Source organism: Macadamia integrifolia, chromosome 2 (assembly GCF_013358625.1).
Source record: "Macadamia integrifolia cultivar HAES 741 chromosome 2, SCU_Mint_v3, whole genome shotgun sequence".
NCBI classification, from domain to species: domain Eukaryota; kingdom Viridiplantae; phylum Streptophyta; class Magnoliopsida; order Proteales; family Proteaceae; genus Macadamia; species Macadamia integrifolia.
In genome coordinates, this window is record NC_056558.1 from 15255260 (window position 1) to 15271054 (window position 15795).

Genomic DNA, 15795 nt, shown 5'->3' on the forward strand with positions numbered 1-15795 from the left:
AGAAATGTGGAAGAGATAAAAAAGAGTGCACACTTGTTGGCAACGCTAAGGGCCTGTTTGATTTTGTTTTTAAAAACGGTTTTTTCGTTTTTTTGTGTTCAGAAACGGAAAAATACTCTAAAAACGGTTTGATTTTTCTGTTTCATTTCACTTGTTTTTGAAAATAGAAATAGAAATTTATGTCTATTTCTGTGTCTGGAAACAGGAATGGAGAAACAAGTTAGACTTGTTTTTTAGTTTCTAAAAACAAGTGGGAGAGACAAAATTTGTGAAAAAATCCAATACTTCACTCGACCTACTATACCCCCAACCCATTGTCGGAACTTCTTGCAATCCAAATGTGGTGATTCTAAACTGGTTGTGCGAAACTCACAATTTCGGGTTGCCTTCATCCTTCTGAAGCTATCTTCATGAAGCATACATGCAACTCCAACGTCATGCCTTCACTTATGAGTTCCATTCCTACAACATCTTGCCTTCACTTATGTCTTGAACTCGACTATACTGTTGAAAACATTTTGGGAAACAGAAAAATCAAACACCTTTTTGCATTTTAAAAAATCGTTTCTTAGCACAGAAATGACAAAAACTGTTTCTGCCCGTTTTTGTTGTTTCTAGACACAGAAACAGGAGAAACAAAATCAAACGGGCCCTAAGTATTCTTTCTCATCTATCAATACTAATCGATATTTATTTTATCTTTAACGTATCGATATAATACGTAAAAAAATAAGTTGGCGTCAGTTCATGTAAGAAACATCAATTTATATATATATATATATATATAATCAATTGAATGCATTTGTCTCGTCTTACCTCGTTCTCCGCTTTATACATGATATGTTTTAGAATTTAGGTATTACTTACTTATGGAGGTAATTTTCCTTCACCCACAATCAAGAGAGTGTGCATAGAATACTTGGGAATAGTGTGGGTTTATCGACTTCGTACTATAGGGTGGCAAATCATTTATGACTCTAGATGAGTGTATTTTCTTTCCCAACAGTGTAAGAAACCTTCCTTCTTATTTATAGTGCTTTATATTTCCAAACTATATTTTACCAATACATTAAGCATTTACATACATTTCTTGATTATTTCCATATGTATCTTTAACGTATATTGCATCTCTCTGATACAATACAATGCATCTCTAATAACAATATCTTAAAACATTGGTTGCTCGACCTATAGCTCCCCCCCCCCCACAACACACACACACACACACACAAACTGAAGTGTAATGTGGTCACATAAAACATCTATACCCATGTAAAAGGGAAGGAAAAAAAATAATATCCCAAGATATTTTTAGATCCTCGATCAGAGAAAGATATATTAAATCATGTTAGAGCAAACACCAACAAATGTGGAAGAAAAATGAATACAGATTCACACAACACAAAGATTTAGCGAGGTTCACACGCTGATGTAGTGTGCTACATCCTCGGGCAAAGAAGAAAATAATTCATTATAATTAAAGAGAATATTACAATAGAGATTTCTCTCAAGAGTACCCAAATCATGGTAAGAAAACTTGTCTAAAAATCCTAACATGAAAACCCCCTATTTTCCACCCTTGCTCAACAAGCCGATAGTACATTATATATTCCTCCAAGTCGGGTCGGCCCAACCTCTCTGTAATGTAATATAAATAAATAAATAATTCTTATTCAAGTCGCCGCCAAAATATGTCTAAACAGATCATTCTTCAGAACAGGTCAAGAATTCGAGATGAGCATAACTAATAAAAATGTCAATGTTACTTTCTTTTTCCTTTTAACTTTTTTTAGATGCTTGGATATGATTCTTCTCCATAGATACCATGGATCATAGAGTGATCTCACAGCTGGGGTGACCTTGAGACGTGTGCCCGGGTCCTTCCACCCGTGGGATCACTCTATGATCCATGGGCTCTATGGAGATGATCCGCTCTCGTGAGCTGACTGAACAATTGAGGATGACATATTACGTTGCTGTTTCTGCCTTAGATATACCATTTCCCTTTAAGATACATACATATTGGGAGCTTGGAAACAACCTTCAATTCCTTCCTTGGAGAAGTTAGTGATTGAAACCCCCATATATAAGGCATTAAAGCAAGAAAAAAAAAAAAAAATTGAAAATCATGTATTCTGGTTCAGTCATGGTTTACTATCAAGGTTGATCTGTCAAGCCACTCAAGCTTCAACTCAAACATTGGTTCAAAATAGTATTATTACCGCATCATTTCTTCAATTATGATAACCTTGGGAATTTCAAATGCAATTGGCAAGTGGCGGTATGTCTTGCTAGACATATTCTTATAGAGGGTTTCAGATTATCATTTGGAGATGGAAATTCTGTACATTTTAAATTGGAAAATTTGGATATAATGTATCACATACCCTCAATAGGGAACTAATAGCTTGTCTTTTATTGAATGTTAGAAGACATGGCTTCTAGTTCAAGAGCCAATAATGAGTCAGCAAAATGGTCAGAGACTAAGAAGGGTAGGTTGGATACACGATGATTTTTTTTTTATTAACCAAGGTGTCCGGGTCAGTTTCCACGCACCTCGACTAATCCTCGGAGAGAACAGAATAAATAAGAACACACACACACTCACACAATGCGTACGACAGGGTTCGATCCCACGACCTCCTCCCCTAAGTGCCGGCTCCACAAGCTGAAGCTACCACTACTAGGCTATCCTAGTGTTCGTTCTAAACCAACTTCATAATTAGTCCATAAATTGAAAACTGTGCAACCCTAACCATGCCGGTTCGGGCAACACATAGGACAACAAATGAACCCACAAAAACTAGGTCAGATCTATCCATGCATTGAGTATCATATAATTTATACTGGTTCAGTTCCGAAACATGGTAAACAATGCATGGGTTAGAATTATATAAGGAATTAGGGATGCATATCCATACATAGGGAAATATATAATTTGTAAAGTGGCAATCCAGAGGATTCAATGTCTGTCTAATGATTAGAATTACCACATCATTTAACTCATAGTAAAATTTTGTGGATACTCAAGGGGAAGCTTATCACTGACCAACAATGAAATAATGGCATTTTTTCCTAAACTATGTAAACATTTGTTTCTGTCAAAAGAGCAGAAGGTAGACCTTTATTTCTGTAGTAGGAAGTAGATGGATTCTAGGGAGCCCATGCACATCATCAAGGATATAGGTTAGGCAAAAGCAGGAGGAACTGAAACAAGACAGAAACAGGATTGGCATAAGGATGCAGCTTGATGACTTGCCCAATTTTCTTCACAGAGCCGATGCTGGGGGAAAACTCTACTTTTTGAAGCTAGAGGTGTCATGTATCTCCAAGGAAGTAGTCCGCAAGGATCCTTTTGAGCCTATATGACAATAACAAAAGAGTCAGATTGATTATATTAGTTCAGCATTGCTCGACTGTGTCTAGAGCAGGAAAATTGGCATATGAGAGAGAGATGGTGTACTCAAACCAACGGTAATAGTGAATTCATCCACCAAGAAAGTAATGGTATTTAAAATTTGATTGCAACAGAACTGTTGGGAACTTGGGATTGAAATATAAATTTATTTGTGCTTTCCGAATTTGCGATAATGAAAATGGGAGATATGCTTGAATCCAAGAATGGAAATAATGGTGGAGAGGTGATGCGGTATGCAATTGACCATGGCAAATGATATCAGAGACTTGACGAGCAGGATGAGTTGGAATGAATTGGTCTCCATCAATTCATTCTGGCCAAAATCGGCGGGGAATCAATTCAACACCATACAAACTATATAAGTTAAATGATTAATCAAAACTCACCAGCAGCCTCTTTAATCTCTTCATCCCTTGTCCAATGCTTTTGGTCTGTGACTCTATGGAAGCAAAGAAAAAGTTTGATTAAAACATAGCTTTGAAACTTAATGGATATATTTCAAAATTAAGAAGATAGAATCCTCAAGATTTGCATACTAACCCGAAATCATGCTTGAATAATGGAATGGGACGGACCTTGAAACGATCATTTGCATCTTTGCCAATCCTCTCCATCATCTTGTCAAAATCCTCACCCATTCCTGCAACCTTCACAAGTTGGAGAATAGGGAGGTTTTCAAGGCCTTGAGGCGGATTTTTCAAATTCGGACAATGCCCAAAGGAAAGAAACTCAAGCTTTTGCATTCCTCCATTTATTTGCCAACTCTCTAGATTTCTCAGCTGGAAGATGGACAGACTTTTTAGCTCGGGGAAACCATCTTCAGTATCACACCTTAATTCCTTTCCTAGGAAAGTGTTAGACAGGCAGAGGACCATGAGGTTAGGAAGATCTTGTAGTATTGGAAGAGGATCATATCTTAAGAGGTTGTCCCACAAAAATAAGCGACGGAGGGATCGGAAGCATTTTATAGCAGAGTCTAAGGCCTCAACCGAACCTCCAATCCTTAATGTATCGACGTTGGTTGTGGAGTGTGCCAAAGATCCCATATGTAGGCTCTCATTTATCTCACATCTTATAGATAGTGATCGGAGGTAGTTCATCTTGTCAATGGAAGCACAAAACTTTTCAGAATCAGCTTCTGCTACTCTTCCAATGCATAGTTTTCGGAGTTGGGTACATCTTCCTAGTTGTTTCTCTATCAAGTTGCTAGTAGCTCTAACCCCTGCAAGTGTTTGGAGTTCGAGTGGTTGTTCAGTCTCCTTTCCTAGTGGCATCTCCACTACTTCTCTTCTAAAAGAACTACAAAGATATAAGTGCCGCAGTTGCTGAAGTCGGGACAACAAGCAACAGGGCAATGTCCTCAGTTTTGTCTCTCTTACATCCAAGGTGTGTAGGTCCTTTAGCCGCAAGAACGAAGCAGGAAGCTCTGTAATTCCAGTTCTCCTCAATCCCAGGTATCTCAAACGGATCAGATTCTCCAGAGCAGAGCTAGGAAGCTCCTTGAGCTTGGAGCCTTTCAGTTTTAGATATACTAGAAGAACTAGAGTACCCAATCTGTTGGGCAAGGTTTCGATATCTGAGCCTTCAAGATCCAAGTCCAACACTCGTAAGAGTTGAAACCCCGAGAGGCATTGACGCATAGTTGAGGATTGTAACTTGCTTATTCCAGTTATAATGCAAGAGCGTATGCGTGCAGCATCATTTTTACCTGATTTCATGTCTTCAATGCCCTTACCTTGAATGGAAAAGAAACGCAAACTAGGCATACCTGCAGTACCAGACGATCCATTGTCTGTGGTGTGAACCAAGTATCGCTCATTGGATTCAATGATATCAACCGCTACTCTGCGAACCTGATCATCAAATTTACATGATTTCAGATCTCCTTTAACATCAACATGTCCCGGTTGGATCAATTCCCTGTTGATGAGCTCTTGCAAGTAGGCCATGGAAGCCTCTGTTGCTGTTCTCATTGGAGTTGAAGTTTCCACCACCAAGCCTTCAGCTACCCATAACCGAATGACCCTCTCCAATGGAATCTCAATGTCTTTGGGGAAGATGCTGAAATATAAGAAGCATGATTTAAGAGGTAAAGCCAATGCATCGTAGCTGAGCAATATTGCTTTGACTGTATCATCTCTAGAATATTGCTCTAATCCCACCAATTGGGTAAGACGTTTTTGCCAAACTTCAGGGCTTCTGCTTCCCCGCAAGACCCCAGCAAGCAGCCGGATCACAAAAGGCAGACCACCTGATTTTTTTATGATTTCTCTTGCAATCCCTTCTAGCCCCGGTGGCCAAGTCTCAGGAGTCTCTGTGTCTTGAGACATCAATTGGCAGAACAGAGCCCATGGTTCCTCTTGCGACAAGGCCTTGAGGCGGATTTGGACATAGACTTGATTAACCAAAATGTCGAAGATCCTTCGATGTGGGGAATTACTTGTGAAAACGATCCTACCATGGATGAAGCTACTTGTGAAGACGACCGGTCCTAGTGGAGCAAGCTGACGACCGAAGGGGAAAGCAGGGAATATAACACTCTCCCAAATTCCAAAGTCTGAAACACTATCTAGAACCAATAGGAACCGCTTCCTATCCAAGCATTTATTGATTGCCAATAGTAAGGTTTGTTTGTCCATCGTCTCCAATGTGTAAGGAGGGAATCCAAAGTAGAATTGGCGTAACATCTCCCTAAGGATACTCTCAGGTTCAGAAGACGATGGGTTTGAAATCCAAGCATAGCAGTCAAAAAACTTCCTTACTTCATCATTCTGGTAGACATGCGTAACCAATCTACTCTTCCCAATACCCTTTCTCCCTATCACACCAACCACTTTGAATCTTTTATCTTTAGAATTCAGTAACAAATCCTTAATCCTACTCACAACTTCTGCGTGGATAGGCGCTGAATTTTTCCCCTTCGTCACATCATAGGTCGATGGCCGTACTCCATAATTTGCAGAACCCAACAAGGTTAAGCTCTGTTCTTCAGCTTGGGTACTCTCACAGACATTATCAAGAGCAGCTGGAGTGCCATCTTCTGTCTGCAAATTTCTGATCCTTTCGCCTAACCGACGCACTTCCATCAACTGCTTATGTAAATGGAGTAGTCGGAATATAAAGGGAAGCTGATGGCCCAACCACAACATTGGTGATTTATGGCTCAGGTTGAATATCATAATACTATCGACCTCGTCTTCCAACTTCTTAAGTTCTTGCCTCCATTGTCTTCTTACATTCGGATCATCTCTAAGACTCGCGTTCATATCTGGGAACTTGAGTTTCAGTACATCCTCAAACTCCTTGCGCACTTCAGGGACACGTAGAGATGGGTGATTCAGGTAATACTCCAACTTTTGTTGTAACAGAGTCGCTGGGAGCAAATCCATCTTCCCTTTGCGCCTCCTAATTCAACAGCTGCAGCTTCCACTCTCTCTCTCTCTCTCTCTGAGCTAATCAAAGACGTTGGGAACTCATCAGAGTTTCAGTTCAGGCGTCAGGATCACCCGCAAGCCATCCTTTCCGGCATTACTAGTTCAATTCGAATGATGAACTCTAACAGAGAGATTCAAACTGGGATTACAAATCCCTAACAATTAGAGGAATCTAGAAAGATAATATGTGACTATGGGGGGACCTGGTTAAGCTCTTTTTCCTTGGAACATTCGGGCCCCATAAAGCTGTGGAGAACCAGTAGTACAATACACAATAATGGCTTGACTTGAAGTCTTTCACTCCTTCCCAAAAAAAAAAAAAAAGACTTGGAAGTGTTTCACCCAAAAAAATATACCACAAAAGACTTGACTGACTTTGAAGTCTTACATTAATAGCCTGAGGATGTACAGAGATGACAAGTAAAACCAGACTCTCCACATAAATAAAAGAGAAAACAAGCTTACATTAATAGACTGACACCAATAATACCATCTTCCCACTAGATAAATTGGATATTTGTGATCTCCAGCTAGGCCTGGATTTTCACCAGGCTAACATGGGTCCAGGGGCGCCTGGCTTTCCTTGTCCTTTTCCTTTTCTTTTCTACTTTTTTAAAGCAAAGGACTGAGAACAGTGAAAACAGGAGAACAATGAAAAGCAAAGGAAAGGGATGGTGAAGAAGAAAAGAGACCATTCATGTTAGTTGGTAGTTCAGTCGTCCACTCTTGAGACTTGAGTGGACGAGTAAAAGAGGGGTCTTAGTAGCAGATAACAAGAAGAGCATTTCATGGATTTGAAACAACAGAAATTGAAGGAATTCTGGGACAAATGGGAACTCGAAATCTCAATTCTGTTAAGCTTGTTTCTACAGATCATCCTCATTCTCACTGCAAATCTTAGAAAACGAAGGTCCACCAAATGGGTAGCTTTTGTTCTGTGGATGGCTTATCTAGCTGCAGATTGGGTGGCCACTTTCTCCCTAGGCATCATCTCAAGCACTCTCAATAACCCAGGTCAACACTGGTATGATTTCAACATGCTCGCTTTCTGGACACCTTTCCTTCTTCTTCACTTAGGTGGCCCTGATACCATCACAGCTTTCTCCTTGGAAGACAGTCAGCTCTGGTTGCGCCATCTTCTTAGCTTGATTTTTCAATTTATAGCTGTTAGCTACATCTTCTTCAGATCACTAAAGCCGCAGAACAAGCTCTTTGTCCCTACAATTTTTGTGCTTACTGCAGGTGTTCTCAAGTATGGAGAAAGAACTTGGTCACTGAAGCAGGCTAGCATGGGTGGTCTCAGAATCTCTTTGATCAAGAAACGAGACGCAGGGCCTGATTACGCTGCGGTCATGGAGGATTTCTCATCTGATCTCAGGGCAGGCAACCCAGGAATGCTAACTGTCCGAAGGGAGAACCAGAAGAAACCTGAGTACTTCAAATTCATGGAAGAGGGCTTATCGAATAATTCCATTTCCATTGACCGAAAAGATCAACAGAAACTCCTATATGGAGCATTTCTCTTCTTTGAAACCTTCAAACGCCTCTTTGTTGATCTGATACTCACCTTTCAAGATCGCAAATATAGTGTAGACATCTTCGGTAAGTGCAATTCAGATCAAGCTTACAAAATGATTGAGACTGAACTGAGCTATGCTTATGATATATTTTACACAAAAGCACTTGTAGTTCATAGTAACCAAGGCTGCATCTTCCGTGTGATCAGCTGCTGTTCAACTGTCATTGCTTCCTGTCTCTTCTTCACTACTGTGAAGAAACCAAATCATTTCCGGAAAAAGGAAATCATTGTATCTTATGTATTACTTGCAGGGGCTTTAGCCCTTGAGTTTGTCTCAATTGGGATGCTGATTTTCTCAGATTGGACTGTTGTTTCATTACGAAAGGCGAAATGGTCCCCTGAATGGCTTGAGAGAGGAGTCTTCAAAATCATTTCGACATTTCGTTATTGCAGCAAATTTCGATGGTCTAATCAAATGGGTCAATACAGTTTGTTGAGCTATATAGTTCATCAGCCTAAGCATTTGAAATTAGGAAAAACTCTGGATTTGTTGGGGCTGAAGGAGATGTGGGATGAGTATTGGTACATCAAGTACAAAAAGGTAAGGGACGATTTGAAGAATCATATCTTTGAACATCTAAAGAGAAAATCGAAAGATGAACAGGACAAGCGTCTCAACACCCGTGAAGGCCAATGGGAAATGAAGCTTCCCAAGGACTGTTTGCCCCAATGGATTACTACCGAAACTGAATTCGATGAGAGCCTTGTTATGTGGCATCTAGCCACAGAAATTTGCTATAAGTTGCAGAAAAATAAGGTGTATTCATCAGCAAAAGAAGAAGATTTCTCAAAGGAAAACAAAACATGGTTTTGTGATTTCTTCAGAAAGAAAAAGAAGGAAAAACAAGAGTTTCCTAAGCATTGTTTAGCAAGTAAAGATATATCACGGTATTTGCTTTATCTTCTTCTTTCAAGACCCACTACAATGTCTTCCATAGCTGGGTTAGCTGTTATACGACATGGAGATACTTGCGAAGAGGCACAAAATTTCTTCTTCAGAGAACGAATGGCCAAAGATAAGTTTATGTCTGGCTGTGCTATTGATAAGTCTGAGGCGATCAAATCGCTAATGATCGTGCATACCTATGTTCGAGCTCAAGAAGTTAAGGGAGACCAAAGCAAGTCCATATTGTGGGATGCAGTTGAACTAGCTAGAAAATTGCAGGAGCTGGATGAAGCTAAAAGGTGGGAGATTGCAAATACTGTGTGGATTGAGATGCTCTGTTATGCTGCTCGTCACTGCAGAGGAAACTACCATGCTCAGACTCTAGCTGCTGGAGGGGAGCTTCTCACTTTTGTGTGGCTTATGGAGGCACATTTTGGGATGGGTGGACATTACCAAATCAAATCTGGTGAGTTCTCAACCAGCTACACTGCAGAAAATTAACCAGTATTCTTCCCCAATCAACCTATGTATAATATTTCAGCAACCCAGAAATTATTCTTGTTCTTAGAAGTGATAGATGGTTGTGCCATTTTTTATGACCTTTTTTTCCATTGTTAGAACTCTGAGGTGTTATCCATGGATTAAATTCAGTTGCAAAGAAAGCCATCACATGGAAATTGTGATATATACCTCTTGAGCCACAGCAGCAAAATGGCCATTAATGCACTATGCCACCTTAAAGTGATTCAAATTAAGAAGACATGAGAAGGGTTTCTACAATTCTCTCTGAAACAATGCTAACCATTGAGCTATCTAGTCTCAGCACAACAATGGCTATTGCACTATCACCTCAAGGTGAGTGAGAGAGAAAAAATCTTAAGAATAACAGTAGTAATTCTGCATCAATGGTTAAAAAAAATCATTAAATAGTATATCGATTCTTTTTAATTGGCCAAAAAGAGAAATTTGTTAAATTTAGAATGAAAAGAATGCATGGTTACATCTGCATGTCAAAGTAGTCTTTTTATCTCCCAACCTCTTAGATCAGCATATCAAAGTACTGGACAAAGCAAAGAAAGAAAGACCATCTCCCAACTGGTATCCTTGAACAAAGGGCAGCCACTGATCAGCCTTGGTATTCAAGCTACTTCTTGAAATTGTTTTGAAGATTTTACTCCTCATTATGTACCTTCCAACAATAAAAACAATATGGGGCCATTATTGAAGAGTATCTTCGGCAGTATATGTACTTTTCCTCCCATACATTCCAAGAATTACCTAGGTAGATATCCACATAAAATTACTTCAGCAAATGTGGAAGAACATTCCACTAACCTATGGTAGGCCATAATTAAAGCTTATTTACTCAATTATGTAGAATAAATAAGATTAGAAGTCAAATAAAGAAATTGATGCCCATATATATGAACAGGCCTTGATTAAAAATTAAATGCATAAATGCAATAGATATTCATTTAAATAAATAAAACCAAATTAGGTCTTTGCACTACAAGTTATGTTCAAATTCTGTTTGATCAATCAACAAGATCTTAGGATTAAACTAGAGGATTACAGCAAATGGTCATGTCCCTTTTCAATCAGGATCAGGCTCCTCTCTATAGAGCCTAGGGACCAGAAAGTGATCCTAGGGTTGGGAAGACCTTGGCACGCATCCTTAGGTCACCAGAGTTGATGTGTGTTGTGAGTTGCTTATCTAGTTTTCAATGCGGAGTTGTGTATTGTGTATCTAGTTTTCATTGTGGTGTTGTGTGTTGACTACTTAGTTTTCAATGCGAAGTTGTGTGTTCGAATTGTTGTTTTCGTGCTTAGCGGGGCTGTCAAGAATTTGTTATTTCATTCCTCCTTTCATAAAAGTAGGTTGAGACATTGAGTAATGGATTGTCTTGATGGTGGACGAAATGCACGTAGGACGTTTTGGCTTAACCAATCTATATGGTACGGTAGGTAGACAGTCAATACCTTTCTATATTCTGTCGTTATAAGTCTGTGACTGATTTATAGTGGTGTGTCAGGTTGACAGCCGACACTTATTATAATTAGCTATAAAACGACAATCTTTTTGCATAGATCCTCATGTTTGTCCTTGCTTGAAATGTCCATATAACCGACCCCATTAATTAAATTAGGATAAGATTTTGAATATTGTTAGTGAGACAATTTGCACCTAAGTTTGGGCATTGACAAGCCACAAGCTTTATTTGCAGAACCTAGTTGAAATTATAACTGGAGCAGTATCATATTTTCAGAAGTGATTTGAAAAAGAAAAAAAAAAAAAAAAGTCCCAATAGAAATTATACAGAGACTAATTTATGAAGGAACACTTAAAATATACCTAGCGCCTCTATTTATTTAATAAAACCTGAGATGGTGCGCCTACGTAACAACCCACCATCACGGTCTTCACTTAAATCGGAGATGTACAAATGGAGAATCGAACCTAGGACTGTGCGCTTATCCACACAATCTTCAATTCACCCTAACCATCTGGACAACCCACGAATGGGTAATATTCTTTTTCTCACACACTTAAGAATTTTTATCGGTAATCAGCCATATAAAATCACTTCCCAATGTTTTTTTCCTTGTGTACACTACAAGAATTGCCATAGGTAATTGGAATAAATTCACTTTACTATGTTCTTTTCCTCACATACACTACAAGAATTGCCATAGGTAATTGACCACATAAATTCACTTTCCTATGTTCCTTTCCTCACATACACTCTAAGAATGGCTATAGGTAATTGGCCACATAAAATTATTTCAATCCACCACATCAAATCACTTTCCTATATTCTTTTCCTCACATACACTACAAGAATTGCCATTGGTAATCCACCACATAAATTCACTTTCCTATGTTCTTTTCCTCACATACACTCTAAGAATGGCTATAGGTAATTGGCCACATAAAATTATTTCAATCGACCGCATCAAATCACTTTTCTATGTTCTTTTCCTCACTTACACTACAAGAATTGCCATAGGTAATTGATCACATAAATTCACTTTCCTATGTTCTTTTCCTCACATACACTCCAAAATTGTCATAGGTATTTGACCACATAAAATCACCTTCATATCTTCTTTTCCTCACATGCACTCCAAGAATTGCCATAGGTAATCAGCCATGTAAAATCACTCTCTGAGTAACATCTTTAAAATTGGAGGGTTTGGTGAAAAAGGATCAAATGGACCTCATTTAGTTGGGATACCACTAAGTTGAGTTGAGTTGAATTGGTGAGAAAGGATCAAATGAGAAATGACCCCAGGAAGTTTGACTTTCTTTACATTCATTTTAGCATAAGGTCTTGAGCACGGTTGTGCATGGTGCATTGTCGTATACAAGACAACCGATCGGGACAAAGCCCCATTGAAAATACCAAAATACCCCTTGTTTGACGAATCATTGATAGGGTGGGGGTGTCGGCATGTCTTACATGAATCGGTTCCCTTATATTTTTTAATTTTTTTGGTAAATACATAACACTGAAGCATGAGAAACAGTTTTTGCAATCAGATCGTATTTTGACTGCAATTTCTCATTCTCCTTTGGTGTTCAAGGTTCTTCAGGGGAAAGTTCACTGATCAAAGATGACATAAGCAAAATCAAACTTTCAAAGTTGGGGATCCAATCAAGATCAAACTTAGGAGCATATAATAATAAATTGATAGATCGGTGTTGCATATGCATCCTCTCACACTGATATTGTATGGCATTGATGAACAATCCATTAAAGAATGTCATATTATGGCCCGATTGACGTAATTATGGACCTTGCATAGCCCGATTGCAGCCCATTTAGTATGAGCCGGTTTATAATCATGCTTTGTCCATTAGTACGAACATGATTATAAACTGGTATTGGACTGGCTAATTACAAATAAGACCATTCCTAACCTATGAGGACCAATATTTTAAACAAGTCAATAAAAATGCGAGGTCCTAAAATGGAAAAGACTGATTGGAGGGAGTCTGAAAATCTGATCATGATATAACGAAGGTGAGGGAGAGATGAATTGGATGAATCACAGCAGGTGGATTCATTTCTATTTTTAGCCATGATGTGATACAGCTTGGTTACTTCTCCCACGGGTAAGGGATGTGAAAATTAATTTTTTATTTTTTATTTTTAGGGGGCAGTAGGTTCCGTAAATGCCTAAATGGTAGTGTGGTTTTTGCATCAGCATAAGAATCAATGGGAGCAAACATGGAAGCATCAGCAATAATGAGATTTCTATCTTTTATGGGGAGTAGAGTGGTCATTTTTTCCTCTCATGCGTCTTGACGCAAAGACTACGCAACCTTTTAAGGGTTTTTTTATTTTGGTAAAATCATAAAAAAGATATTGATGAAACCCATGCCGAAGGCAAGAGCTCTAGACAAAGGCACCTTTTTTTATTTTACTAACGACATAAAGTAAAGGAAAAAACGAAAAATTGGATATGTTTTATCACTTTCCCTCCCAATCAACCCTTTCAAGAAAAACCACACAATAAAAAGGCTGTTACATCTCAACCCTAGTACATGGCTGATGTGTCCAAGCCCGTATGTTTAAGTATGAAAAAATCTCTATATATTTTATGCATAAGGAGGCCAAATCTCATTAATGTTATTAATCAATACATGAGTAATGTGGGGAAAAGTATTATAATGCAATTAGAAGATCTAAAAAAATCTGAACAAGACTATAAATTTGGGTGTTATTTTCAATGATTAGGGAAGTTCCATAGAGTTAGCGAGATATGTTGATTTTGATTATGCCGGTGACTTAGACAGACAAAGGTCTACAATATAGTATATTTTTACACTAGCTGGTGGACCTATCTCGTGAAGGATAATCTTCATCCATAGTTAACATTGTCTATTATAAAGGCAAAGTACATGGTGGTGGTTTAGGCTATCAAGGAAGTAGTCTATTTGGTTGCGTTGGTTTGTGAGTTGAGGATAATGCAAGGAGGTTCGGTGTTACAATCTGACAATCAGAGTTCCAGCTATACATTTTGCAAAGAATCAAGTGCTTCATGCAAAGACAAATCATATTGATATGATGATTCACAAGGTCAAGGAGCTTGTGTCAAAAGGTAGCATTCAGTTGAGAAAATTTTATACAAACAACAATTCTGACCAAACCAATCTCTCTAGAGAAGTTCGAATCTTGTTTGAACTTGATCAATATTACTCCTTGTTGAAGGTTAGTACGCACCCAACATGTGTTGGTTTGTACCTTTTATAGAGGTACATGGATAAAAGCCTACATATGTTACAAAATCGAGGTTCTACATATTTCTGTCGAGGTCAAGATTGTTGGAGGGAGTATAATGTCTTGTATTTCCATCACTTGGATATGCAACTCACTTTGTGTGTTAATTTTGTTTTTAGAGCCTTGACGATCTAGTGTGTCTATAGCAAGGGTTCAGGTGGTTTTTTTTTTTTTTTTTTTTTCTTCTTTTTCTTTTTCCTAATTATTGTGAGCAATAGAGCGATAAGCCCACAAAGAAAAACCCAAAACTTTGTTTTGCTTTCTTGTTCTGAAGCTCACATGACAATGATTGATTGAAGTAGCCAACTCATGGAATTCATTTGGGTCCCAAACTACAGCTGCCATGTCAAGATTTCTGGCTCAAAAGATCCTAGTGTCCTACATGTTGCTGAAGATCCACTGCTCATATAAACAGAGAGATCAGAAATAACAGTAAATAAATAAATTTCTTCTTCCCAAAGAAAAAAGAGGACAAAATCTTGATTATTTTTTTTTCAGCAAGACAAACTGTATTTAGTCCTATCTTTCTCTTTTCTCTTCCTTCCTGTGTGCTTTGACAGACTCTTTAGTTCTATCACATAAAGGCCAATTTAATTGTCCTATCAAAAAATTCAGAAAAGAGTCTTTCCTTTCCTTTTCTTTTCCTTCCCGTGTACTTTCATAAGATTAAAGACAAAGGCACCGTTTGACAACGTTTTTGCTGTTTCTGTGTCTATAAACAGCATAAATAGCCTTTCATGTTTCTGGAAACAAAAACAGATTTTTTGGTGTTTGATAAACCTGTTTCTTGAAACGTTTTTTGCAGATATAATGCCACAAAAAAACCCGATAATATCATTGGATGCCCAAAAGGGAGAGAGGGTTCGGTTGTCTCTTTTTAGGTTTAAATAGTTGAGAGATTTATTAGGCATAAAACCCTTTTTTTCCTCTCAAATTCGTTTCTAGAAACGATGAAAACTTGTTTTGTCAAAGTCGTTTCTAGAATTGTAAATAGGCATAAATTTTTATTTATGTTTCTAGAAACGGGTGAAACGGAACTACTTTATCAAACGCTTTTTAGGCTGTTTCTCCGTTTCTGAGAACAAGAAAATGCAGAAATGACAGAAACAAAACGTTGTCAACCGGTGCCAAAGTTGTCCTTGTCACCATTCCAACGCCGCCCCCCCCCCCCCCCCCCTTTTTTTTTTTTTTTT

General features: G+C 38.4%; 2 protein-coding genes across 2 annotated transcripts; one reads left to right on the forward strand and one right to left on the reverse strand.

Annotated features, from left to right (window-relative positions):
* Window positions 1–2908: 2908 nt before the first annotated feature.
* On the reverse strand, window positions 2909–7143 carry LOC122069764 (disease resistance protein RPM1-like). The gene is made up of 3 exons (XM_042633844.1): window positions 3959–7143; window positions 3805–3857; window positions 2909–3361 (listed from the first exon to the last, which is right to left on the reverse strand). The coding sequence occupies exons 1-3, from the start codon at window positions 6805–6807 to the stop codon at window positions 3297–3299; spliced, it is 2967 nt and encodes a 988-aa protein (XP_042489778.1). The 5' UTR covers window positions 6808–7143; the 3' UTR covers window positions 2909–3296.
* A 354-nt stretch (window positions 7144–7497) lies between these two features.
* Window positions 7498–10002, forward strand: LOC122069772. Its single transcript, XM_042633855.1, has 2 exons — window positions 7498–8454; window positions 8731–10002. The coding sequence occupies exons 1-2, from the start codon at window positions 7641–7643 to the stop codon at window positions 9816–9818; spliced, it is 1902 nt and encodes a 633-aa protein (XP_042489789.1). The 5' UTR covers window positions 7498–7640; the 3' UTR covers window positions 9819–10002.
* The last annotated feature ends 5793 nt before the right edge of the window (window positions 10003–15795 follow it).

Excerpts from the sequence above, each read along its gene's own strand:
- LOC122069764 (XM_042633844.1), bottom strand. The coding sequence starts at position 6,807 with ATGGATTTGCTCCCAGCGACTCTGTTACAACAAAAGTTGGAGTATTAC. Across the intron at positions 3,858-3,958 it reads TTATTCAAGCATGATTTCGG|AGTCACAGACCAAAAGCATT; the intron begins GTTAGTATGCAA and ends TTGCTTCCATAG. Across the intron at positions 3,362-3,804 it reads AGAGATTAAAGAGGCTGCTG|GCTCAAAAGGATCCTTGCGG; the intron begins GTGAGTTTTGAT and ends ATTGTCATATAG.
- LOC122069772 (XM_042633855.1), top strand. The coding sequence starts at position 7,641 with ATGGATTTGAAACAACAGAAATTGAAGGAATTCTGGGACAAATGGGAA. Across the intron at positions 8,455-8,730 it reads ATATAGTGTAGACATCTTCG|ATTGGACTGTTGTTTCATTA; the intron begins GTAAGTGCAATT and ends TGATTTTCTCAG.